The sequence below is a fragment of the Canis aureus genome, chromosome 34 (genome assembly GCF_053574225.1).
Source record: "Canis aureus isolate CA01 chromosome 34, VMU_Caureus_v.1.0, whole genome shotgun sequence".
Classification (NCBI taxonomy): Eukaryota; Metazoa; Chordata; class Mammalia; order Carnivora; family Canidae; genus Canis; species Canis aureus.
This window is the reverse complement of record NC_135644.1, coordinates 25,863,406-25,889,225: the sequence shown is the minus strand read 5'-3', so window position 1 is coordinate 25,889,225 and position 25,820 is coordinate 25,863,406. Positions and strand designations below refer to the sequence as shown.

The 25,820-nt window shown below is 44.8% G+C and overlaps 3 protein-coding genes across 8 annotated transcripts in view; 2 read left to right on the top strand and 1 right to left on the bottom strand.

The window, feature by feature from the left end:
• TANC1 (tetratricopeptide repeat, ankyrin repeat and coiled-coil containing 1) overlaps positions 1-9,722 on the top strand; it is a 223,611-nt gene extending 213,889 nt beyond the window's left edge. The window contains exons 21-26 of the mRNA XM_077883375.1: positions 1,827-1,950; positions 2,268-2,443; positions 5,518-5,650; positions 6,818-6,909; positions 8,934-9,080; positions 9,618-9,722. Of these exons, the coding sequence (XP_077739501.1) occupies positions 1,827-1,950; positions 2,268-2,443; positions 5,518-5,650; positions 6,818-6,909; positions 8,934-9,080; positions 9,618-9,722 (777 nt within the window). The remainder of the gene's footprint in view (positions 1-1,826; positions 1,951-2,267; positions 2,444-5,517; positions 5,651-6,817; positions 6,910-8,933; positions 9,081-9,617) is intronic.
• A 1,068-nt stretch (positions 9,723-10,790) lies between these two features.
• LOC144304791 (protein TANC1-like) lies at positions 10,791-13,064 on the top strand. Its single transcript, XM_077883391.1, has one exon. It carries the CDS (start codon positions 10,884-10,886, stop codon positions 11,394-11,396), a length of 513 nt encoding a protein of 170 aa, XP_077739517.1. The 5' UTR covers positions 10,791-10,883; the 3' UTR covers positions 11,397-13,064.
• A 2,052-nt stretch (positions 13,065-15,116) lies between these two features.
• WDSUB1 (WD repeat, sterile alpha motif and U-box domain containing 1) overlaps positions 15,117-25,820 on the bottom strand; it is a 54,584-nt gene continuing 43,880 nt past the window's right edge. For all 6 annotated transcript variants that reach the window (XM_077883387.1, XM_077883385.1, XM_077883388.1 and 3 more), the window contains one exon: positions 15,117-15,513. In XM_077883387.1, the coding sequence (XP_077739513.1) occupies positions 15,356-15,513 (158 nt within the window). In that variant the 3' untranslated portion in view covers positions 15,117-15,355. The remainder of the gene's footprint in view (positions 15,514-25,820) is intronic.

Here is a 25,820-nt window from a genome sequence, read left to right as displayed (position 1 = left end):
CAGGCAAGCACAGCCCGCCGTTGTAGGCTGGTAACTGGGAGCAAGGCTGGGGGCCGGCGGAGGCCGAGACCTGCTTCCTTGTACCCAGCGAGGGAAGTGGAGCAGGCGGGCCCTGTCATGGTAACAGACTTGCTGTGACACACCTGTTGTCGTGATTGTGTGACCCATTTGTCCAGCGTACTGGGAGGAAGGAGGTGTCTGTTGTGCTCTCTAGAAAAGGAAACCTTGGGGACACCTTGGTGGTACAATTGCTTAGGTGTCCAGTGGGTTTCAGCTTAGGTCATGATCTCAAGGTCATGGGATTTGAGCCTCATGTTGGGTTCTGTGCTTGAGACTCTCACCCCCACCCTCTGCCCCTCCCCCACTGCCCTCATGTGTACATGACACTCCTCCTCCCTCAAATAAATCTTAAAAAGAAAAAACATTTTCTCTCTTCTCCAACCCTGTGATTCAAGCTGGTTTGTTTGTTTCTTTCTCCCCTTCTAGACCTATTTATTAGAGCGCAGCATAAGGGGCAGAGGGGGACAGAGACTCTCAAGCAGACTCCCTGCTGCGTGCAGAGCCCAATGTGTGGCTCGATCCCAGGACCCTGAGATCACAACCTGAGCCAAAACCAAGAGTCGGATGCTTAACCGACTGAGCCACCCAGGCACCCCATCCGGCTGGTTTCTTTTACTAGGGAGTTACCTGTTGTTGCCTTAATTCAAGGGAGCAGGGGATCCTTGAGACTTCAGGCATTCATTCATTTTGTGAACAGTGGCCATGGACTCTACGCCATGCCTGGCATCAGGTTCCACACAAGCTACAAACAAAAAATGGATCTTACCACACATCTATCATAGGAAGAATTTTCTAGACCCAATTTTACATCACGGAATCATGTGACTCCCTCTTGCTAGTCCCATTGTTAGGAGCTACAAGCGCTCACCATGAAGATTTTGGCTTTTCAGTTCCATTTCCATGAGCTTGGTTTCTGCCATCTGCTCCCTGTGACCCTCACACCATATGATGCCCTCGCTAGTCCTCTCTCCTGGTCTTAATATTCCTAAGTCATGGCGAGGTTTGGAAAGCTTTTGTCAGTGTATCAAGAATAAGAAAGCAATGGAAATATGCCACCTTTAGTTGTTGAGGCCATGTACCAAACACCACGCCAGAGGGCTGGAGACTGTGGCCCACCCCCTACATAAAGCCCCTCACACTGGGAAGGTAGTCGTATGAGGCACCTCTCTGGCTCTTTGGTTTTTGTTCGCCAGCCTTTTCACCGTGCACTGGTTGAAGGCGCAGTTCTGAGGCTGGGAATCTCTTCCAGGAAGCTTTGCTAAAAACTGCCTGCTGTGAAGGTCAAGCCATCCACTAAGCCCTGAAGCTTAGAAAAGCAGATTGCTTGGGGGTGTGGGGTGGGTGAATGCTTTCCTGCAGCCTGTGCCTCCTACCGGGTGTAGCTGCTACACCACCACGGGGCCGTGACCTCTGTCCCCTCCTTGCCTTCTGCTCACTTATCCCATATGCCCCGTTGCGGCTGTCTGGTCACTGCCTGATTGTGCTTAGGATCTCCCCTTTCCGTGCCCGGTTATGCCTTGTGTGTGTGTGTTTTATAGGTAAGTAGTAATGAATTGGGCAGGTCAGAAAAAGAATATATATTTGCAAGAAGATTCTGTTCAAAGGAATACAATGGAAAGATTTCACAAGTCCTACAAATCCCACAACTCAGGCATTTGAAGAAGAGAATCCTTTGCTACTTTTAGGTGTAGAAAAATCTGCCCTTGGTAGAGAGCACGAGATCTGAAATGGAGCGGAGAGATTGTAATTCCAAGTGTTTCTTTCAGATCGTTAGATTGCTTTTGGACCGTGGCTGTGATGTGAGCCTAAGTGACAAGCAGGGCCGGACGCCCCTCATGGTGGCCGCTTGTGAAGGACACTTGAGCACCGTGGAATTCCTCCTTTCCAAAGGTAGCAGCATGGGAGCCCCTGCAGAGGTTTCTTTCAGATGGACAAAGCCAAGAGCTTTGCCAGACCCATGACCGTACTTTTTGATTCGAGTTTGAAAAGTCCCTTTGTTGGTCATTTTCTGATTTACAGGCAAGTACCAGAATAGGTAGTGAGTGTACATACCCATTACTCAGCGTCAACAGTGGTGATCGCTTTGCCAGCCCGAGTTCCTAGGCTTGCTTGCCGTGGGTCCGCACAGGGATTGGTGGATGTGAATCCGTTTGCTTCTGGGCTTTGTCGCACCGACTTCATGTTCTGTGAACCGGCTGTTTTTTCAGGTGCTGCCCTTTCTTCTCTGGACAAAGAAGGTCTTTCGGCCTTAAGCTGGGCTTGTCTGAAAGGTCACAGAGCGGTGGTCCGGTTTCTGGTTGAGGAGGGAGCCGAGATAGACCAGACGGACAAGAATGGCCGCACACCCTTGGACCTGGCCGCCTTCTACGGTGACGCAGAGACCGTAGGTACCCGCGGGTGGTCGCGCTGTCCACCTGCGCGCCGGGCCTGTGCCACGGAGAAAGTCGGGGGTCCAACCATTCCCGGGGGTGTGTGAGGCCGTGTCTGAGTGTGGTCAGTGTGTATGAGCGTGCTGTGTTGTAGCTTTCATTTTTTTCTCTTATTGTGTGGCATGCAGTCTGTTCTAGAACTTTAGTATAAAGTTAGTTAGTTAGTATAAAATTTTAATAGACTCTCAAAACCTTCAAGATACACGATTACAGACTATGTCTACAGCAGATGCATAATTGACTATGTATACACACATGCATATGTAGTTTTATTTTCTTCTAGGAACCCATTTAAATAGGATTCCTGTACAGAGCATTTAAAAATCGCTTTTTCCATGTATATAGGAAATTACTAGTGAAATAATTATCTGGCTTGTTTTTAAATGGATGTGGCATTGTCTAGAAATAATATAAAATGCCCAGAACGCTATGTTTATCTCTTTGCCACATGCCCGAGTCTGAGATAAGAAGGGGCAAAACGTGAATAAGCTAAGAACCACAAAATGTCTTTCCGTGCAGAAACCATGCTTTTGTCGGGTTCCATGTCCCAGGCTCCAAGCAGGTGTTAAAGGAATGTTCGACTCCTTGAGAGTTACCATTTTTGAAGAATTAAATATGTTTCATGTGCAGATTAGCCAGGGAAGACAGATCCTGCATTGCTGGAAGCCAGGGAACTTGGAGCAGAAGTTGTCCTCACCCTGCACATCTGAGCCTTGATGCTTTTAGAAGGCAGTGATGTTGGGTTTAAATGGTCTCAATTTCCTGGACGGTGTTAATTGTACTTACTTAATGTCGATTTTCAAAAACAGCTGTGTAACTAAACCTCACATATCTATACTTTTATTTTTCAGCATATATTACCTTACCAGGTCCTAGTGTATCTGCATTAGGGAACAGGGAAGGAGCTTAGCATTCTAGTGTAATTTTTTTTTAAAATTGTGGTTAATAAACACAACATAAAATTTACCATCTTAACCATTTCTAAGAGTTCAATAGTGTTAGTATACTTCAATGTCCACACTTTGTCCTGTAAAACTGAAACTCTGTACCCATTAAAGAAGGCCTCATTTCTCTCCTCCTCCAGTCCCTGGGAGCCACCATATAGGTGGAGTCCTAGAGTATTTGTCCTTTAGTAACTGGTTTATTTCACTTAGCATAATGTCCACAAAGTTCATCCCTGTTGTAGCATGGTCTGGGATTTCCTTTCTTTTTGAGGCTGAAGAATATTCCATTGTAGGTATGTCACATTGTGTTAATCATTTCATCTGTCAGCGAACATTTGGGTTGCTCCCAGCTCTGTTATGAATAGTGCACTTACGAAGATGGGCACACAGATATCTTCAAGATCCTGAAAATTCTTCAGAATCTATTTGTATTGTTTTGGATATGTACCCATAAGTGGGATGGCTGGATCAAACGATAGTTCTGTTTTTAATTTTTTGAGGAACCTACATATTGTGTCTAGAGTGGTCACACCATTTTACATTCCCATCAACAATGTACAAGGGTTCCTGTTCCTTCACATCCTCTCCAACACTTAATCTATCTTTCTCCTTCCTTCCTTCCTTCCTTCCTTTCCTTCCTTTCCTTCCTTTCCTTCCTTTCCTTCCTTTCCTTCCTTTCCTTCCTTTCCTTCCTTTCCTTCCTTTCCTTCCTTTCCTTCCTTTCCTTCCTTTCCTCCTTCCTTCCCTCCCTCCCTCCCTCCCTCCCTCCCTCCCTCCCTCCTTCCTTCCTTCCTTCCTTCCTTCCTTCCTTCCTTCCTTCCTTCCTCTCTTTCTCTCTCTCTTTCTTCCTTCCTTTTTCCTTTCTTTTTCTTTCTTTTTTTTCCTTCCTTCCTTTTGATAACAGCCATCTTAAACCTAATATCTTATAGGTTTCATTTGCATTTCCCTGATGATTAGTGATGTTGGACATCTTCTCATATGTTTGTTGGCCATTTGTGTCATCTTTTGAGAAATGTCTTCACATCCTTTGCCTGCTTTAAAATTGAGCTATTTGGGTTTTTTATTGAGTTGTAGAAACTCTTTATATATTATGGATATTAATCCCTCTAGTGGCATTTTGAACCCCTGGTGGACTAACAGATTCACATGAAAATCTAAGCTGGCTAGAGACTTCTTTTCTAGTGAATAGAACAATTTGAGTAGCCAAAGTGTTTTGTTTTTTTTCTGTGTTCTGTATGTCCAAGTGACTGCTTTCATACTACATCAAATCAGTCTATGTACCATGGTCTCGAATCTTGCCTCTTTACATACCCAATAATTGAGGGTCTTTCCTAAGCCTTAAAGTGAGTTATAATTGGGTTTATCTGATCTCAAGCTGCAAGCTTCTCCAGCTTGCTGTACCCAGGCAGTGTGGATCTGAGTGTTTCTGAAGTGCCCATTGCTGTAGCCTGCCAGCTCATTGGAGCTTTGCAGAAGTCTGCTTCCTAAGTAATTGGAGACGAAAAGATGATTGTGGCATCTCTGTGGCCCGGGAAGTGGATGTGCATGTACTCATCTGTGGTATATGGATGCATGTACCTAACATGTCCCTCCTTGGGAGTGTTCACCCGCCTTCCTCATGCTAATAGAGTGGGTTTTAGCGAGATTACAGCTCCTCTGTTTCTTTTTTTTTTTTTTAATTGTTTTTTTTATTTTTATTTTTATTTTTTAAATTTATTTATGATAGTCACACACACACACACACACACACACAGAGAGAGAGAGAGAGAGAGAGAGAGAGAGAGGCAGAGACACAGGCAGAGGGAGAAGCAGGCTCCATGCACCGGGAGCCTGACGTGGGATTCGATCCCGGGTCTCCAGGATCGCGCCCTGGGCCAAAGGCAGGCGCTAAACCGCTGCGCCACCCAGGGATCCCAGCTCCTCTGTTTCTTGTCAGCTTTATTTCACATTAGGATCCTTAATGGCCAGAGGTGTAGAGGATCTCAGTAAAGCTAAGACTGCCAGCACCTCCCCAAGAGGCAGAGGTGGGTGGGTGTGTAGCACTCTTGCAGCGACCCTTCAGGGCTCTGTCTCTCCCACCATAGGTCCTGTATCTGGTTGAGAAGGGAGCCGTGATCGAGCACGTGGACCACAGCGGCATGCGCCCCTTGGACAGAGCCATTGGTTGTCGAAACACATCTGTAGTGGTTACACTACTGAGAAAAGGAGCCAAATTAGGTCAGTAAATACCCCGTTTTGGCAGCAGGACGGGGGGTTACCCTCAGATTCTAAAGTATGTCGGGGACCATTAGAGACTTACCTGCTCCCAGATTAAGAAGTAAGATGTCAGGTGCTTAGAGATTGTGTTTTTTCCCTCCTCTGTAAAGCTCATTTGATCACAGTTGTCCAAAATACTTAAGTGGTTCATAACATTATCACTGCAGTGTGGGTAGAAAGCAGCAGCCAGTGTTGAAGGACAGTCTAGAATTGTAGGGCATTAGGAGTGCCCAGGAGCAGGGCAGGGAGCCGTGCCGTTCATCTCTTGGGGGGGTCGGGGGGGCAGGTATCATGGTTAAGAATGTGGGTGGCTCTGCTGAGCAGCTGAGTGTGGGAACCACTGTCCCGGAGTCGTCCCAGCCGGGCGGGTAGGGCACTGGCAGCCCCAGCAGTTCTGTGGAGGAAAGGCCACGGGATTTACTGGAAACAGGATGGGGGTCAGTTGAGGACCGTGATGGGGCAGGAGGGACTGTTGTGTGGGGGGGAGCCCCTTCTGTGTGTTTGGTCGGAAGTGACCCCCCACTCAGAATGTGTGGGTACAGAGCAACCGGAAGAGGGCTCTCGGCAGGTAGTGATCACCCCGGCATGTTACACAGGGGGAAACCAAGGCACAACTGGGGTGGATAGTTTCCTGAGGGTGCTAAGGCTCGGCAGAGTCCGTGTTTGAGGAGGAGCAGGTGGCTCCCGACGCTGCTCTTTTGAAGCAGCATCCCCGCCACGCTTAGGAGCGGGCTGTGAGCCGTAGGGACGCGGGCCTGGTGCGCGGCACCCTCCACTCCCCAGCCCCAGGGTTCCCGCAGGAAGCCGAGGAGATTACCGGGAAGCTGGGTTTAACTGAGGAGGGGGTGGGCATGGCTGCTCCGATGCCTCGGTCCCCAGCGCGTCGCCCCGGAGTCGCAGGTGTGTCCGGTCCAGCCTCCCTCCCAGGCGCTTGGTTCAGCGTGAGGCAGATTTGAAGGGAGACCAGCTCCCCGGGGGCCACTCCGTCCCCTCCACTTCACTGTTGTCTGGAGGCTGCAGGACACACTGTGCCGCCGTCGTTGACCGTCCCTGCGCTCGGGCTCAGAAGCCTCGACCTCCTTCCGGCCGGAGCGCCGCTGCGCCCCTGAATGCGTCTTTGTTTTGCAGGAAATGCCGCCTGGGCGATGGCTACTTCCAAGCCTGACATTCTGATTATACTTTTACAGAAATTGATGGAGGAAGGAAACATGATGTACAAAGTAAGTGGTTCCCCCCCGCCCCCCAACAAGCAGCCCATGAGCAGCCCCTCGGCCTGGCGGGGGCCGGACCAACCGTCCCTGGGCTCGGGGAGGCGCTCAGCGGCCTGGCCGGGCTCCCGGGTCCCCGCGGCGGGCCTGGAGGTGGCGGCCGCGCTCCGTGGGGGCCACTACTTCTGCGGCTGTGACTGAGGCGGCAGCCCTGGTGGGAGGCAGAGCGGCCTCAGGCGTGAGAGCCTTCGTGCACCGGGTCGTAGACACACAGGAAAGGGACGCTCAGGAGACGTTTCAGGAGAAAAGAATCGTTAAGTCTCCTACGACTATTAACTTAGTTTTAACATCCTTTAGCGTCTGCAATTTGGAACAGTTTCCAGAGCTTTCTTTACTTAAGATGACCAAGGAATATATAAATACTCACTCGGGAGACTGACTTTTTTTCACCGTTTTCTCTTAGAAATGGAAATATGTGGGTGCCTGGGTGGCTCCGTCGGTTAAGCGTCTGCCTTCAGCTCAGGTCATGATCCCCAGGTCCTGGGATCGACCCCACGTTGGGCTCCCTTCTCAGTGGCAAGCCTGCCTCTCCCTCTCCCTCTGCTGCTCCCCCTGCTTGTGGTTTCACTCTCTCTTTCTCTCACTCTCTCAGATAAATAAAATCTTAAAAAAAAAAAAAAGAAGAAATGGAAATAAATTTAAGGACTAATAAATTAACTTGAAAGTAAAAATTTTTAAAGTTTAAAGTGAAATTTCCAAAATAAGACCTTATAGCTCAGAGGTCAGCAGACCTTTCCTGTAAAAGGCCGGACAGCAGACATGTTAGGCTTTGCCATGTGGTCTCTGTCACAGCTCCCTCGCTTTGCTGCGGGGGCATGAAAGTAGCCACAGGTGACACATGAACGAACGGATGTGGCCGTGTCCGTCAGACTGCATTGTACAAATGGGTGGCAGGCCGGGGTTGGCGGGAAGCTGTAGTTTGCTCACTCCTGGTTTAGGGAGATGCTCAGGCCATTTATGTGTGAATCACTGTTCTTTCCAGGTCTGTGATGAGATGATCAAGTGTTTTGAAAACAAAACACAAAACCTGCATTATGACCCCTTTAATTAATCCTTTCACAAGAGGCTGTTGCATGGGCTACATTTAGTTTTTTTCCTTTTCTTTTTTAAATAATAACAAATAAGTAGGCATCCAGCACAACCCAGCAGGGTTTCTGGCTCAGAATCCTTTTGAAATTGAGTTCAGAGTGTGTGTTGTTGTGTCTTTGAAGTGGTTTTAATATGAATTTTGGTAGGCAATTATGTTAGAAATATCAGGCCATTTTCAACAGACTTCATACCTGCTGTGCCATGGAACTGACTGAGCAAATGGATTTCTTTAGCCTTGAAAATGACGTGCAGTGCTGTTCGATTTTTTAAAGCCTGTACTTTAGTTCCTCTTCAAAGAAAAATTATGATTCTACAGCGAGCTCTAGGTTTCTCCACAAGACCGTACTTGCCTTGAGAACCGTATCATTTCTTCATCTGATTTCTAGTACACTTAGCATTAAAGCATCTGTAGGAGACGGATCATTTCGGAAATGGTTTTCAAAAATATATAACAGGGGACACTGTGTGACTCAGATCAGCCACCGACTCTTGATTTTGGCTCAGGTCATGATCTCAGGGTCTGGAGATGGGCTGGAGTTGGGCTCCGTGCTGGGCGTGGAGTCTGCTTAAAATTCTCCCTTTCTCCTCATCCCCACTGGTCCTGTGCACTCTTTCTCTCTCTCAAAAAAATAAAAATAAAAAAATAAAAAATATATATGTACAGGATAATCTGTTGTATTAATAGTTATCAGTTTGGCAACGTATGGGCTGCTTCCTAGAAAACCTGTGTTCCTTCCCGAAGCCCGAGGCCAGAAGCCGCGGGGACAGTGAGCCGGTGCCGGGCAGCCGGGGACCCGCGTGCCCTGGTGGCCGTGGTGGCCCCGGGGGAGCCTGTACCTCCTGGAACATCAGGAAAAGGCTCAATTTCTTTGCTTTCTGGTTCCTAGAAAGGGAAGATGAAAGAGGCGGCCCAGAGGTACCAGTACGCCTTAAGGAAGTTTCCTCGAGAAGGATTCGGAGAGGACATGCGACCCTTCAATGAACTCAGAGTGTCCCTCTATCTCAACTTGTCTCGCTGCCGGAGAAAAACAAACGTAAGCTGAGCCCCGGCCTGTGCCTGGAGTGTTTGCCGGTGGCCTAGGCCAGCCCGCCCCGCGCTCCCGGGGCTCCCGGGGCATCTGTGGGCACATCCTCTGGACACCGCCTGCGGGGAGCCGCTCCTCTCGGGCGCGGGCGGGCGGCCGCTGCCACGACGCGCCTCCCGAGGCGCTGGGAGATGCGCTGGGGGGGCCGGTCCCAGCAGAAGGCCAGGGCGCCCAGGCTGAGCACGCGCCTTCCCGTCCGCCTGGCGTGGGGTGTGTTTGCTCAGAGGCGGTGCCCGCAACCGCAACCGGGTAATCGGTGACGAGCGCGGTAACTCGTAACTAGTCGACTCGATTCAGTACCTCCTCCCTCTGCGGCCCCCGCCCGCCCCCGCCCCCCCCCCGCCCCCGCCCCGAGCCGTCCGTTTCCGTTTCTCTGCTGGATTCTCCTCAAGATACTGTTAAGGTTTGGCTGCCTCCTGACCGGGGAACGAGGTCTGAGGGTGCCCCTCCGTGCGGGCCCTGACCCGTGTTTGTTGTCCACGCTAGGACTTCGGCATGGCCGAAGAATTTGCTTCCAAGGCCCTCGAGTTGAAGCCGCAGTCCTACGAAGCCTTCTACGCCAGGGCGAGGGCCAAGAGAAACAGCAGGTAGGGCGGCTGTGGGCGGCGCCCGCGAGGCCTCTGCCCTGTGCGGCGTCCGGTCGGGTCGGGTCGGGTCGGCCGCGGGTTGGTTTCCGGTTGACCTCGGGTTGGATTCGGGTTGGATTCCGGTTGACCTCGGGTTGACCCCGGGTTGGCCGCGGGTTGACCCCGGGTTGGCTTCGGGTTGACCCCGGGTTGGCCGCGGGGCTCGCGGGCTCCCCAGCGGCCTCCAGCGCCTCCCGGGCCTCCCACCCCCTTGATACTGAATCGGAGCTTCCGCGGGCCGGGCCTGGACGTCGTCAGCAACGGCTGCGCTGGCTTCGGCCGCGACGTCCCGGGATCGGCGCCCGCCCCGCGCTCCGGGGTCCATCCGTGCCCGCGGGGGGCAGGGCGGCGGGGGGCCGCGAGGGTGCCGGCCCCGCTGCTCCGGGCGGGAAGCGCGCCCACCGGGGCGGCGAGTGACGGCTTCTCCTCTGCCCGAAGGCAGTTCGCGGCGGCGCTGGCGGACCTGCGCGAGGCCGGGAGGCTGTGCCCCGCCAACCAGGAGGTGCGGCGGCTGCTGGCGCGCGTGGAGGAGGAGTGTCGGCAGCTGCACCGGGGCCCGCCGCACAGGCCGCAGGGCGCGCCCGCCGCTGCCCCCGGGTCGGACGAGGACGAGGCCGAGGACGAGGACGAGGCGGCCGGCGGGCCCGCGGCCCTGGCCCTGGCCCTGGAGGACGCGGAGGCCGCGTGGGCCCCGGGGGCGGCCCCGCCCTTGGCGCCCAGGCCCCAGGCGCCGCCGCGCGGCCCGTCGCCCTACATCCGGAACCTGCAGGAGGGGCTGCAGCGCCGGGTCAGGCCCGCGTCCCCGCGCGGCCGGCAGGGAGGCGGGCGGGCCCCGCGGGAGGCCGTGGCGCCGCCGGGGCCGGGGCTGGGGCCGGGGCTGGGGCCGGGGCTGGGGCCGGGGCTGGTGCCGCCGGCCGCCCGCCAGGCGCAGATCGTCAGGACCGGGCCGCACGCGGGCGCCAGGGCGCAGGGGGGCGCACAGCACGCTCCCGCCGGCAGCGGCCCGGGCCACGGCCCCGCGGGGGCTGCCGAGCGGCTCCTGCCGCCCGCGCCCGCCGCCCCGGGGAGCCACGCGGCCTCGGTCGCCAGCTCGGGCTCCTCCGGCTCCCCGTCCGGCAGCGTCAAGATGTGCGGCTCCACCAGCAGCTTGGCCTCCGGCGGCGGCGGCCTCCCCGATGGCCCCGAGGCCCGGGTCCGAGAGCCCGCGGCCGGCGCCCCGCCCCCCGCGCCCGCCCCCGCGCCCGCCCCCGCCCCCGCCGAGCCCCGGCCGCGCAGCACGCCCTTCATGGGCGTCACGGACAAGACGGCGAGGTCGCAGCCCCAGGGCCACCCCGCGCCGCGCGCCCGGGCCCTGCCCCTGCCCGACGGGCTCCTGGCCCTCGCGGCCTCCGCCGCTGGCCTGCAGGCCCTGAGCGCCGGCCCCCCGGGCGGCGGCGTCCGCGGCTTGGCGCAGGGCCGGGAGCGGGAGCGGGAGCCGGAGGAGCAGCCCCGGCCGGGCCCGGCGCGCCGCGCGGACATCCGGGCCCCCAAGGCGGCCCCCGCCCCGTGCCAGGAAGGCGCCTGCGTCGGCAGCGAGGCCCGCAGGAGCCACCTCCCCTCGGCGAAGCCAAAGCGGTCGTTCATAGAGTCCAACGTGTGAGCCGGCGCCGCGCGGCCTCCCTGTGGCGGCCCAAAGGTTTTCAGGAGAGAAACGACCTCAGCCATGGGGTGTTTTTTTTTTTTTTTTTTTTTTTTCCCTTTTTCCCTGGGGGTGGGGTGGTGGTGGATCAGATGTCCTGGATGTATTTAAAATGTGGAATAAAATTTTTTTGACAAATAGTCACCGTGAATAATGCCGACCAGAATTAAAAGCTGTCCTCAGTCATGCCTGTGGAGCTAAACGTTTAAGACCGCCCCAAAGACACGAACTCCCGCTTCTCCCTTCCGAGCTGCCCCCCCCCCCCCCCCCCCGCCCGCACCCGCCTTTAGCCTTTGCCGTGAGGTCGGAGCGTGATACTCCCTAGAGGACGGGCCTGGGCCTGACCCCTGGCGCGGCCTCCGGATGACGGACCTTGGAGTAGATGGAACTTCCAAGTCTCCGTTCCATTGAGTCAAATCCCAACTTTTATATATAAACATATAAAAGTTTCTAGCTGAATGTGTGACTGTAAAGTTATATAGGTGATATTTTTTCGTTTCTTTTTGTTTTAGCAAAAGACGAGGACATCCAAATATTGTTCCCTTTGTAGTAGTTTCCCTAGAGGATTAAACGTTTAGTTCCATGTTATGGTTCTCCTCAAAAATATTTTTATAGCGCCTTTTTTGGAACTATATTCCCACTTCATGGTGTTTTTAATGTTAGGAAACAGTGTAAGCCATTTGGAATCATGATTGATGGTCAGGTTGGATTTAGGCTAAAACCCTAAGAACGCCGCATTCTTTCGGATATGTAAATAAGCTCTCAACTGGTTCCCAAACTGCTTTTACCAGTGGTGTCGCACTCCTGGAACAAGCGTTCCAAGGTCCTTTAAGGACAGTATTTGATTTGGATAGTTAAGGTATGGTTGGTTGTTGCTTTTGTTTCATTACACAATCATTACTTTGTAGTCACGTGTTGTACATATTAAATAGCCAACTTGTATTCAGACTTTGTAAATATAACTCTTTCAAATACTTAATCATAAAAAAAAGCTCATGTATTTGCATGTTCTTTGTAAGCTTCATTCATGCTGGTTATTGCACTGAACGATGTATTATTAGGGCATGTTAACAGTATACCAGTAACAGCACTTTATCTCGTTTATATGAACACCTTTGAGGTGCTACTTAAGTCCAAACTGATGTATTATTCATCTGTAAAGATAAGGTACAGGAATGAACCTTGGTTTAAAGGTATTTTTATATGAAAATGGTGCGCTATTGGAGGATGTTAAAATGCTAAATTGAGAGAGGTGGGAGTATAGTTGTTTTATATGTTGGGATGTGAAATTTATTTTCTAGAATTGGGGAGAAGGAAGTTCTATATTTACAGAATGTTTTAAAAACGAATAGTTGTCATGAAGTTCTTGTAAGCATCATCATGGTTTTGTACAAATAGGAAATCTGGTGTCATTCTTCAACCTTTGTTTCTGAGTGTGTACAGCGTACTTTGTACAGCTTTATCTTTTTTTTTTTTTAGGCTTTCTGTGAGTTTTGCTATAAGTACTATGGCTTATTTATTGTTCATTGTTTTCTTTAATATTTGTGAAAGTCTTACTCTTTTGTTATGTAGTTTTGTTTCTGCACAACTACTGTACTTTTCCATATGGAATAAAGAATATTAATAGAATTTGTTTTGTATTAAATGAAACAATGGATAGAGACTGTCCTGATGACAGCGATCTGCCTTCGCTTACTCCTGGGTGATCTTGTTACCCTAAAGAAAATAGTGAAAAGTCTATTTTTATAGTAATAATATCAGACACATGTTTAACCTCATTTGATAATTTCAGAAAAAGTGTGAAGCTTCGAGATACCCCAGAACATTCAATGGTTAGCATTAGTCCTTTGTGCCTGAAACAGAATTCCTGTTCCAGAAATCTTGGGGTCTGTTTTTCCTGGAAACAGGTACCTTCAGTAGTATAACTCTTTAAAAACACTTTGGCAATTCACCGAGCACTGTGTTGATTATAAACGTTCTTCACATTTGTAGTCTTTCAGTTAAAAGGGTGCATACATCATACCCACATATCCGTCTCAGAGTAGTGGGAATGCGAGTGAACATCAAACTGGGCTGTACTGTGATAAAACCCTGATGTGGAATCTTGAGTCAGGATATCCCCTAAGACTCCTGCAGGTTCCTGTCTGGGGATGGCTGTAAGGCTGACTAAAGTATCTGCAGTCCTCCTTTAAAGCCATATATTAAACTTGGGGGTTAAAAACACAAAAACAGGTGGGAGGGAAAAGTGTTAAAGATGTTTGGTCACTGCCCCAGAAAGAAGTGAAGTCTTCTTGGGAAGCTACTGGTCAGTCAGTCCTGAGGATGGGGCTGTGGGCAGGTGAGCACTGCTCCCATGTAGTCCTCAGTGAATGGCTCGGCCTCGGGGGTGCAGTACAGAGGCCTTGTGGGGCCCCTTCCTGTGGGCGGTTTTGGATTTGGTTTGTTTGCTTGTATGTCTGGGGAGGAGGAGTTGTCTGGTTTTGGATTTGCATTCATAAACGGAAGCATTTCACTTGAGTAAACTATTGGCGTCTTAGTTTTCAGCCATCTTAACAAGAAACTATGGTGAAATGAAAAAGTCGCCGCCTTTTACACGTTTAAAAGATAACCAATCTTTTATTGTGTTTTCTATCAGTGATGTCAATGATTTTTAGTAATTTTGATGTAAAAAACCAATCCACCTCCTTTGGAAAAGTCTGTCAAAAAAATATATATTTTGTTAAGATTATGTTAACATACTTTCTCTGTAGAACACAATAGAAAAACACCTAGGACCTGTTCCTAGCCTTCTTTTTGTCTTCACTTGAATGTAAGAAGCTTGGGTGGTATGAAAAAAAAAATCCTCTTGTAGAAAAATCACAGGATCGTAAATCCCAACTAGGACACAAAGGAAATAAAATTCAGTAATCCATTAGGATGATGGAAATTTTACAAAGCAACTGTAAAGAAAAGCCATTTTGAGATTTTTGTGGTAGTTGGCTTTCCACAATTCTGTGACAGAGCAAATTAATTATAAATCTGTAAAATATAGAAACAGACCAAATTATACATAATCACATTACTTTTTCCCTCTCATTTCTGAATTTTTGAACAGCTTAGATGAGGCTTTTGAGCCCTGACTGCTCTTACAGTTGAGTTCCATCTAACATGCCTTCCTACTCATGCCTTCCATTCTGGGACACAGGTTAGGGCAGGTACGTAAAGTCAATGCCACCTCAACATTGTGACCTTGAAGTTTTCTGCAAGGGAATGCTTATCAGGGTGTTGTATTAAAAGCCAGCCTATTGTGTACAAACGTATAGTTACCCTAGCTTAGACTGTTGTATGATAACTTCTGAACTCTAAAAGGAGGCTGGTTTGCTACCTTATTTCAACAAAGTCAACTTGACATAATTTATTCCATCTAACTTTGTACGCAGGTTTGGACTTTGGGGAAAAATCATTACCACCTTGCAAATTGAGAATCCAACGAAACTGCTCATTAAACATTTCAAAATGATTTTTTCAATTTAGTCCTAAACAATACTACAGCTATTCGGTTACAAATTCCCTTTGAAAGAATTCCAAAGAGTTACCAAATTAATGACCATTAACTAGGATTTCAATGTTATGTTCAGATTAATCTTTAGTTGTAATGAAAATATGACCTATATCTAGCAAGAATAAATTTGAGCATTGCAATTTTATGTCAAAGTGAAACTTTATTTCTCTACAGGTTAAAATTTCTTTCACTAATACAAAAAGGCTATTGTAGTAAAACCAGAAAAGTCAGGTATGTTATTTGGTCCATATGATTTGAAGAAAGTTTTTAATAGGTAACTAAATTCATGTTTCTCCTGTCTTGCTTTTAATGTCTGATTACCATTTACCTTTAAATCATTCAAAGGAGCTCACTGAAGAATATAAACAATATAAACAGTTTATTTTTGATGTGTCTCTAGCCAGCGGCTGATGGCCATTTTTAGAGTCCTGTTTGGTGTAAGTACCATTGAGGGAAGAATGAGATTCGTCATGGGACTTGTACGTTTCTTTTTGCTGATCCAGTTTTCCATTGCTTCCTTTTCATATGAATAGCCATCTAAAAGAAAACCACACAAATTATTTGCAGTGTAGGATAGGGAGGCTGGGATTACTAAAATGAGTGGAGTATACCAACTCCACTGCCAAGGCCTGTATTGTGGTTTCAGTGGTGGTGCTGTATCCCTACTCCTAAAATACTGCTGCCATCACATCCTCTGTTCTGCCCTCTAAGATCCATAGAGACTGCACAAATTACCCGGAACAGTGTCCGTGTTTTACTGTGCTCCAAATTCAGATGTAGCAGAAAGGAAAACAGGAAAAGAGCCAGCTAGAGAGGAGAGTGGTCGTGAGATAAACTGCCTTATTAGAGCTGTTAGCTACGTGTGGACAGCATATGGCTAAAGATAAAAGGGCCTTAGCAAAACTCCCTGACCTACTGAAAACCCAGGGAAACGGATACCAAGAGATTAGAGAGCTCATCCCATGACGGACTTGATAGTAAAGGGATTTATGATTTAAAAAATTCTCTGGGCTGTTAATATATGTTTGTGCAAAATTCTTTGCCTTTGCACATATAAAGATTGGAGTTTGTGCTTCACTACTTTTTTTTACTCTTAGCTCGTTTTACTCTTAGCTCGTTCTCTTTAAACTGAAAATCTTAGTTCCTGATTATATTTACACATTTATTTGCTTTAACTTACAATGCACACAACAGTTTCAAACTAACAATGTCCTTATATCACTAACACAGGACCATCAAAGAAATAGACGATTTCTTTCTGGCTCTTTGTGTCACCAAGAATAGATACACTAGGATTTTCTAACTGAAATACTGTGTTTGAAAATCACTTGTGGGGGGAAAATTCTTCCATTTGGTTAGGTCACCAATTTGACATAAAATTGTTTTCATTTGCTTCCCTTTATCCTCTCAATTTTTAGATTGGTTTTGCATGATTTAACTCTGTAAAACATTAAAGTGATTTCAAAGTAAAAAAATGTAAAACAAGGTACATTTGGAGGAGTCCCTTCTATCTCCAACACCTGTTCCCCCCCATCCCATACAGGTAACCGTGCAGAGTTTTGTTTGTCCTTCTGTCTTCTTGAAAATACAAGCCCGTAGGTGTGTACACACTGTGCACGTACATAGAACTCGCATCCTGTACAGTTTTGTACCTGCTTTAACTAGATCCCTTACCTTTTTATTCCGCCCCTCCCAGCCCCACTCCCGCCCCCACCGCCCAAGTCCAATGCTTGGCTGTATAGACGGCTACCTCGGTGGCTTCCAGACTTCGCCTCTTACAAATAGTGTTGCTCTTATTTTGGGGGGGGGGGGGGATTCCAGAAGTAGGACTGCTGCGTTGAAGAGTACATAATGTTGCTAGATAAGCCAATACTTCCGTAGGAATCCTACCATTTTAACTCCTGTTTAGCTCTGTGGAGGAGTGGTTTTTTTTTTTCCCCTCAAGAGCTTCAAGAGAACACGTTAAACGGGATTTTTCACCAGTCTCTCATGAACAGTGCTATGTCAGGTAACTTTATTTTTTCTTTTTGTATGTTTAAGAGCCATTTGCTTTTCTTTTTCCTGTGAACTGTTAATGTTTTTGGCCCCTTTTAATTTTAGGAAGGTTCCATCCTTTTAAGACATTGAAATATAATTGACATGCTCATTTCAAATGTATAACATAATTCTTCACTATATTGTGAAATGATCACAATAGGTCTCAGAAAGTTCCATCTTCACACATAATTACGGATTTTTCCTTTTTGTTCTGATGGGAGACTTGTAAGAATTCTGTTAGGAGCAGAGTGGACAGGGAGGTACAGGCTTCCGGTTCAGGAATGAGTAAGTCAGTCACAGGAGGAAAGGGACAGCACAGGGAATAGTCACTGGTACTCTAACAGCGCTACCTGGACACAGGGCAGCTGCATTTTGTTGAGTCACTGTGTTGTGTGCTTCAAACTTACTGTGTCAACTAGATTTCAAATTAAAAAAAAATTTTTTTTTAAAAAGATTTTATTTATACAGGCAGAGGGAGAAGCAGGCTCCATGCAGGGAGTCCGATGTGGGACTTCACCCTGGGCTGAAGGCAGGCGCTCAACTGCTGAGCCACCCAGGGATCCCCTCAAATTTTTAAATTTTTAAATAGATTTTATTTATTCAAGAGAGACAGAGGCAGAGGCAGAGACACAGGCAGAGGGAGAAGCAGTCACCGTGCTGTACACTACATCTCTAGGACTAACTGTAGAACTGGAAGTTTTTATCTATTAACTACCTTCACACTTGGGCCCATTCCCCACCCCCTGCCTCTGGCAACCAGCAGTCTGTTCTCTGTATCCATGAGTTGAGTGTATGGTCTTAGCTTCCATGTGTAAGTGAGATCATAGGGGTATGTATCTTTCTCTGACTTATTTTACCTAGCACAATGCCCTCAGGGTCTATCCACGGTGGCACGAATGGCAGGATTCCCGTTTTTTTTTTTTTTTTAATTTATTCATGAGAGAGGCAAAGGGAGAAGCAGGCTCCCCCCATGGGGAGCCTTATAGGGGACTCGACTACGGATCCCAGGATCACACCCTGAGCCAAAGGCAGATGCTCAAGGGCTGAGCCACCCAGGCGTCCTTGGATTTCCGTTTTTATGGCTGAATTCTATTCCGTTGTGCACATACACATTTTCTTTATACGTTCATCCATTGATGGACACTTGGGTTATTTATATGTCTTGGCTATTATAAATACTGGCAATGAATGTGGGGGTACAGGTATCTTTTCAAGTTGTTAGTGATTTTGCTTCCTTTGAATACCCATCCAGAAATGGAATTGCTGGATCACAAGGTAGTTCTATTTTTAATTTTTTGGAGGAATCTCCATATTTTCCATAGTGGTTGCACCATTTTACATTCCTACAAAACAGTGCGTAAAGGTTCCTTTTTCTCCATATTGTCAACCAACATTTATTTGCTTTTTGCTAACCATTTCTAAGTTATGAGGTGATCTCTCATTGTGGTTTTATGGTCCCCTGATGATTAGTAATGTTGATCATCTTTTCGCGTACTTGTGCCATCTGTATGTCATCTGTGGAAAAATGTACATTCAGATCTTCTCCATCCTTTTTTTCCCTAAATAATAGTTCTTTATATATTTGGAACATTAACCCTTATCAGATATGTGATTTGCAAATATTCTCTCCCATTTCATAGGCTGCCTTTTCAATTTGCTGATGGTTTCTTTTGCCATGCAGAAGCTTTTTAGTTTGATGTAGTCCCACTTATTTTTGCTTTTATTGTTTTGCTTTTACTGTTATATCAAAAAACTCATTATCAAGACAGATGTCAAGGGGCTTATCACCTATGTTTTCTTCTGGGAGTTTTTTGGTTTCATGTCTTTACATGTCTGTAACCTGTTCTGAGTTAATTTTTGTATATGGTGTGAAATAGTGGTCCCATTTCATGTTTTTGCATATTGGCTGTTGTATTCCAAGCACCATTTACTGAAGAGGCTGTCCTCTCCCCATTGTATATTCCTGGTTCCCTTGTTGTAGATTAATTGATCATATTCTATGTGTGGGTTTATTTCTGGGCTCTATGTTCTGTTTGTCTATGTTACCTGTTTTTATGCCAAAACGATACTGTTTTGAAACTATACCTTTGTAATACAGTTTGAAATCAGGAATTGTGATGCCTCCAGCTTTTTTTCTTAAGATTGCTCTGGCTATTCAGGGTCTTCTGTGATTCCATACAAATTTTACCACTGTTTGCTCTATTTTTTGTGAAAAATGCCATTGAGATTTTGACAGATATTGCACTGAATCCAGAGATCGCTTCTGGTAGTATGCATATTTTAACAGTATGCTTTCAATCCATGTCTTTCCACTTCTTTGTGTATTCTTTAGTTTCTTAATGTTTTCTAGTTTTCAATGTACAGGATTTTTTTTTTTTACCTCCTTGGTTAAATTTATTCCTATATATTTTCTTTTTGATGCAGTTCTCAATAATTTCTCTGAGAGCTTGTTTCTAGTATACAGAAGGCAATAAATTTCTGTGTATATATTTTGTATCCTGCAACTTTACTGAATTTGTTGACTAGTTTTAACAGTTTTCTTGTGGAGTCTATAGTTTTCCATATATAAAAACACGTCATCTGCAAATAGAGATAGTTTTACTTCTTCTTTTCCAACTTGGATGCCTTTTACTTTTTTTTTTTTCCCTAACTTCTCTGGCTAGGACATCCAATACTATGTTGAGTAAAAGTGGTAGAGTGGGCTCTCTTATCTTGTTCCTGATCTTAGCGGAAAAGATAGCAGCCTTTCACTGCTATGTTGAGGTATATTACCTCTATACCCGTTTTGTTGAGAGCTTTTATCATAAACAGATGTTGAATTTTGTCAAAGGCTTTTTGTACATCAATTGAGATAGGATTATTATTTTTCATTTTGTTAATGTGTATCACATTGATTTACAGAAGTTGAGCCATCCTTGCATCCCTGGAATAAGCCCCACTTGATCACTGTGTGTAATCCTTTTAATATACTGAATTTGATTTGCTAAAATTGAGGAATTTTACATCTATGTTCATTAGGGATATTGGTCCATAATTTTCTTGTAGTGTCCTTGTCTGTGTTACATCAAAAAACTTTTATTATCAGGGTGATGCTGCCCTTGTAAAATGAGTTTGGAAGTTCTCCTCTTTCTGTAAGTTTGAGGATTGGCTAGTTCTTGAATATTTTTTATATCTTTGGAAAAAAAAACACTTCATCAGTTTTTCACATATTTCTCTTGGATTTTGAATCTAGGTTAGGAAGTGTCCTTATTTCCAGATTATCAAGGAATTTATTTACATTTTCTTCTGGGACTTTTTTTATGTTTATATCTCTAATTCATTTGAAATTTAGATGTGCAGTTTAAGATAAAGCCAGTCTTATCCCTTTCCGTATGGCTAGTCGTGAGAACACTACTTATTAAAATAATTTATTGTTACCACGGACTTAACATATGCCGTTTTTATCACTCACTAAATTTTCAAGTGCACGTGGTTCAATTTCTAGATTTAGAAAGATACATATTTTCCAGTGTTCTGTCTATGCATGTGCCAATCCCATTCTGTGTTATTTTTAAATGCTTAAAACATGCTCTGATATCTGATAGGACTATTGACACTCCTCTTTATTTTCTAGGTTACTTGTTGTGTGGTCTTTCCAATGGAACCTATTCATCATCTTCTGTATCACTAGGGAAAAAATCCAATAGTGACACCCTGATGGCATGTAGCTTCCTATCATCATGGTATGCTTTCCATTTGTTCCAAGTTTACTTTGCAGGGAAGTTTTATAATTTTCATCAGGACTATCTGATATATTAAGTCCTCTGTTGTACATTCTTTTTTAAACTGAAGTTGGCATATGCTGTTTCATATGGTTTGGTAAGTCTGTATACTGCTGTGCTCACACAATAGCATAATATACAGTGCTATTACAGTATCCTTGACTGTATTCCTTATGCTGTATCTTTTATCCCCTGACTTATTCTATAAGTGGATGACTATCTACTGCTCCCCTTCACCTATTTTGCCCATTCCCCTACCACCTTCCCTTCTGACAATCATCAGCTGTATTTATGGGTCTGTTTCTGTTGTTCTTAATTCCACATATAAGTCAATCATATGGTATTTGTCCTTCTCTGACTTCATTTAGCATAATACTCTCTCGGTCCCATGTTGTGGTAATGTTATACCTTTTAATTGCTTTTGTTTACATGTATACTTATACACACATAAAGGCTATTGATTCCTCTTTAATCTGACTTACTAAATGCTAATGAGACTTATTAAGCTGTTGTCTCTCAGCTCCAAACTCATGCATGAGAGGGAGGACTCTGCATGCTGAAGCCAGTATAATTCAAACCACATTTCTGCTTTGCCAGTCGGCTCCTTGTCAGATTTTGCAATTGGAACCTCTATAGGAAGACAACAGAGTGAAGTACCTGGCCATGGCCCTTCATCTGGCAGCAGTGGTAGTTGGTTATACTCTCCAGATATTTTGCTTGCATCATTGTAGGTACTGCCCAAATAGGTCTTATCCTTCTCCTTTTAGAGGCACCAGCTGGGTATCTACCCCTTCTTAAAGGCCTGTATTCTGGTTCTGGGAGACCTATGTGAGGTTCTGATAACCTCAACTTCCTTTTGTTCTCTAGAGTCTGAGGGATGGTAGATCTTTCTGCCAGATTCTGTTATTGCCGTTTTCTTTTGAGGTACACTTCACATAAAATCCACCCTTTTTAGTATGCAATTCAGTGATTCTTGGTGGTGATGGTTATATAACTCTGAATTATACTAATTTCAAGACGTTTTCATCACTCCATAAAGAAACCCTGTACCCCTTAGCATTCACTCTCCCCTCTCCTAGCAACCACAAATCTTTCTCTACAGATTTGCCTATTCTGGACACTTCCTATAAACAGAATCATACAGAATGTGGCCTTTGGTGTCTGGCTTCTTTCACTTAGCATAAAGTTTCCAAGGTTCATCCATGTAGCACGTTTATAAGTATTTGTTCCTCTTATAGCTGATTAATATTCCATTGTATGGATATAACACATTTTATTCATTCAGTAATGATTCTTTCCACTTTCTGGCTCTTATCAGTTTAAACTACTGTGAGCATTCGTGTATAACTTTTTATATGAATGTTTTCAATTCTCTTGGGTGTGTATCTAGTACAATTGCTACATCACATGGGTAGCTATGTTTAGCTTTTTGAGGATCTGCCAAGCTATTTTCAACAGCAGCTATACCATTTTACATTTCCACCAGCAATATTTCTGCAAATCCTTCTACCACATGTTTGTCTTACTAGCAGGTAACCAAGTGGCATCTCAATGTGCTTTTGACTTTCATTTCCATCATGACAGTGGACATCTTTTCTGGTGCTTATTGGTCATTTGTGTATCTCTTATGGAGAAAGGTCTATTCAAATCCTTTGCCTATTTTTAATTGGATAATTTGTCTTACTATTGAATTTTAAGAATAGTTTGAGTAGGTAAATATACTCAATTTTTACTGTATTTATTTTTAAATATTTAATTTATTTATTCATGAGAGTGAGTGAGGTAGAGACACAGGCAGAGGGAGAAGCAGGCTCCTCGCAGGGAGCCAGATGTGGGACTTGATCCCTGGACTGGGATCACACCCTGAGCCGAAGGCAGACAATCAATGGCTGGGCCACCCAGGCATCCCATCCCTCAATTTTTATTTTTAAAAAGTTGAGTATAGGGGCCTGGGTGCTTCAGTCAGTTAAAGTGTCTATCTTCACCTTGGGTCATGATTCCAGGGCTCTGGGACCAGGCCTTACAACAGACTCCCTGCGCAGCAGAGAGCCTACTTCTCCCTCCCTCTGCTATTCCCCCAGTTTGTGCATTCTCTCTCCGTGTCAAATAAGTAAAATCTTAAAGTTGAGTATAATGAAAACCTTAATCTTATATAGTACCATCACACTGGCCTATTACTGATAGTAATAATATTAACATGCACATCTATATGGAATATTTGAGTTCAATAACAGCTAATTCATTTGCCACCAGGCTAGATAAATATAATACACTGTTTTTGACCTTCCAGGTGAAAGGGGCCCACTTTTGTTAATAATTTCCTAGTTATATTCCATTGTGGTGAGATAAAGCTGTTTGTGTTAGTTGTGGTAGTAGTAGTATCTGGTGTTTAAATATGGTTAATATTTATGGATGTCTCTGTTTAAAAAAGTGTACTTTCTATTTTGAATGTTCAGGATTTGGTAGATAGGTCTATTCTGGATTGACAGGTATGGTCAAGTCTGTTACTGTGCTTCTTTCCTTAATTGTTTCTGCTTTACAAAAGTTGTTGTGTTTGAAACTGCTTATCTAGTAATAGTCATTATCTTCATTGAGAATTGTCTTCAGTATTACAAGAAAATACCCTGTGTCTTAAATTTTTCTTGGTCTGAATTCCATTTTTGCAGGCATGTAATTACTCCTTCTTTTTACTTGCAATTGTGTCATTTTTGCCGATCCTTTTATTTCTAGCCTTTCTGAATCCTTTAGGTTGGATTGTGCTTTGTTAATCTAAAATCGTTTTTTCTCTTTTGGGATGAGTTAAAATCAAACAGTAGAATTATGGAACAATAAATTGATAATATTTATCATTCATTATTATATATCACATAAATTTTCACTATAGAAACTGGTTTCATAAATTTTAATGCTTATGGGAGGCATTTTTGATCTGCTGATTATTAACTGATGAAAAGCCTATCTGAACTTTTGAGTATTTTCTTGGTCTCTCCTTAATCAGTGAGCATCTTCAATTTTTCATATTCTCTACTCTATTTTTTTAAAAAATATTTTATTTATTTGATAGAGTGGGAGCACCCGCCGAGGGAGACGCACACTCCCTTGCTGAGCAGGGAGCCCACTGGGATCACGACCTGAGCCTCCATTTTTAATTTTATCTGTGCTATTAGAGCACATTACCGTATAATATTTTGTCACTTTTAATGGAATTCCCATAAATGATTTTTTCCTTGCCTGCTTGTGGATTGTTAATTTCTTGGGTGGTGGCAGTGAGGAAAATGTCAAATCATTCAGTCTATGGTGGTACAGGTTTCCTACTATAACAAAGTGAGTTACGCTGGCCACAGTTTTACGTAAAGTTCAATAGCAGCTTTTCATGGTATTGTCTTATTTGATTAACAGGAAAAGAATTTGGATCAGATCTAGCATTGCTAATGATATATAAGGTATCACACTATTCTACTAAAGTTCATTCCAGAGTAGTAAAGAGCTACCAAGCAAAGACCACTTCCTTATCTCCAGATACATACAGACTTTCGTGTAAAAATGAAAAGGCACTGAAGCATTTTTATACCTAAAAATTATACTCCTGGTTTCTTTGAAAAATTCATGCGTGAAGTTTACTACTAGAGTTAGCTTAGTTGAAATCAAACGTGTTGCTGGTGGGGAAAAATGACAATTTTTAAAAGAATATATAGTACACATTCAGTATTAACTAATATGTTTGCTTGTTTTTCCTACTTTTTAAAAATTTTTGTTCAAATTAAGAACTGTACCAGCTAGTTCGAGGAAGTAAACAATATTTAATGATTTAATATACTCAGATGACCAGGTATTGGTAAAATAGCAAAGAAATGGTGCCTACTATAAGATTTGTTTCTTAGACTTCCATTTCTGGTAATAAACCAGGTTAAGTAAACTCCCAAGTTTCTGTATTATACTTAGAAATGTGACTAAGGGCAGCCCGGGATGTGATCCTGGAGACCCAGGATCGCGTCCCACCGTGGGCTCCCTGCATGGAGCCTGTTTCTCCCTCTGCCTGTGTCTCTGCCTCTCTTTCTCTGTGTCTATGAATAAATAAATAAAATCTTAAAAAAAAAATGTGACTAAAATGTCTTTTTACATGTACAGCTGACTTCAAGGTTCAAATGGCTTCACCTTTATGAGCTCACTGGCTTGGGCTCTGAATTTATATTACCTTTGTCCAAGAAAAAAGCTTGCTCAGTCCCTGTTGCTCTGGGAAATGGACAAAGCAAGCCCAATGCCGTTCTGGAACTATACGTCCTCTTCCTGCACCGAAATTCCACAGGTAATACTTGACTGAAGGTGAAAACTCATAGACAACAAAGAGCAGGCTTAGGATAGCACAAACCTCAGGAAATAAATACAGCTTCTGAATATTTCTAAAATAAGAATGAATTTATGATTACTGTTCCAAAGCACTGTTACCTATGTTAACTTATTTAATCTGCACAACAATCTCATGAAGAAACTGATGCTTGAATAACTCCTTAGTTATATGACCTTGGAGTGACAGAGCTGGGATTTAAACCCAAGCAGGCTGGTTCTAGAATCCGTGCCTTTAAACTACATGCTAAATCAGATTTCCAGAAATGAAAAACTACTGACATTAAAATTACGAAGCAATGTCAGAGATTAAGGTAGTTCTACATTAAGGCTGAAGAGATAAGGTATATAGAATGAGAATGGCTGAAAGTTTTCCAAAAAAGATAAAAGGCACAGAATTCAAGACAGGCTATGCACTCTGAATGAGAATTAAAAATACTTTCAAACTGTTTGAAACAAACAAAATCAGAATTAAACTGACATTATACTTGCACAGTTACAACAGACACCAGAGTATGTTCCCTCTATATAATTGAGATAAAACACTGTAAAAGCTTTAGAGAAAAAGCAGAATGGTCAGATAGGGTTTATTAGCTTTTTTTCCAGCCTTGAAATGATGAATTTCAATGTGAACACTGATTTTGTTTTTTTTAACAAAGCTACCTAAATGAATTAAATGTTCAGAACAGACTTGAAAGCAAT

What these genes read in the sequence shown, in the direction of transcription:
- LOC144304791 (XM_077883391.1), top strand. Translation starts at nt 10,884, where the DNA reads ATGTGCGGCTCCACCAGCAGCTTGGCCTCCGGCGGCGGCGGCCTCCCC.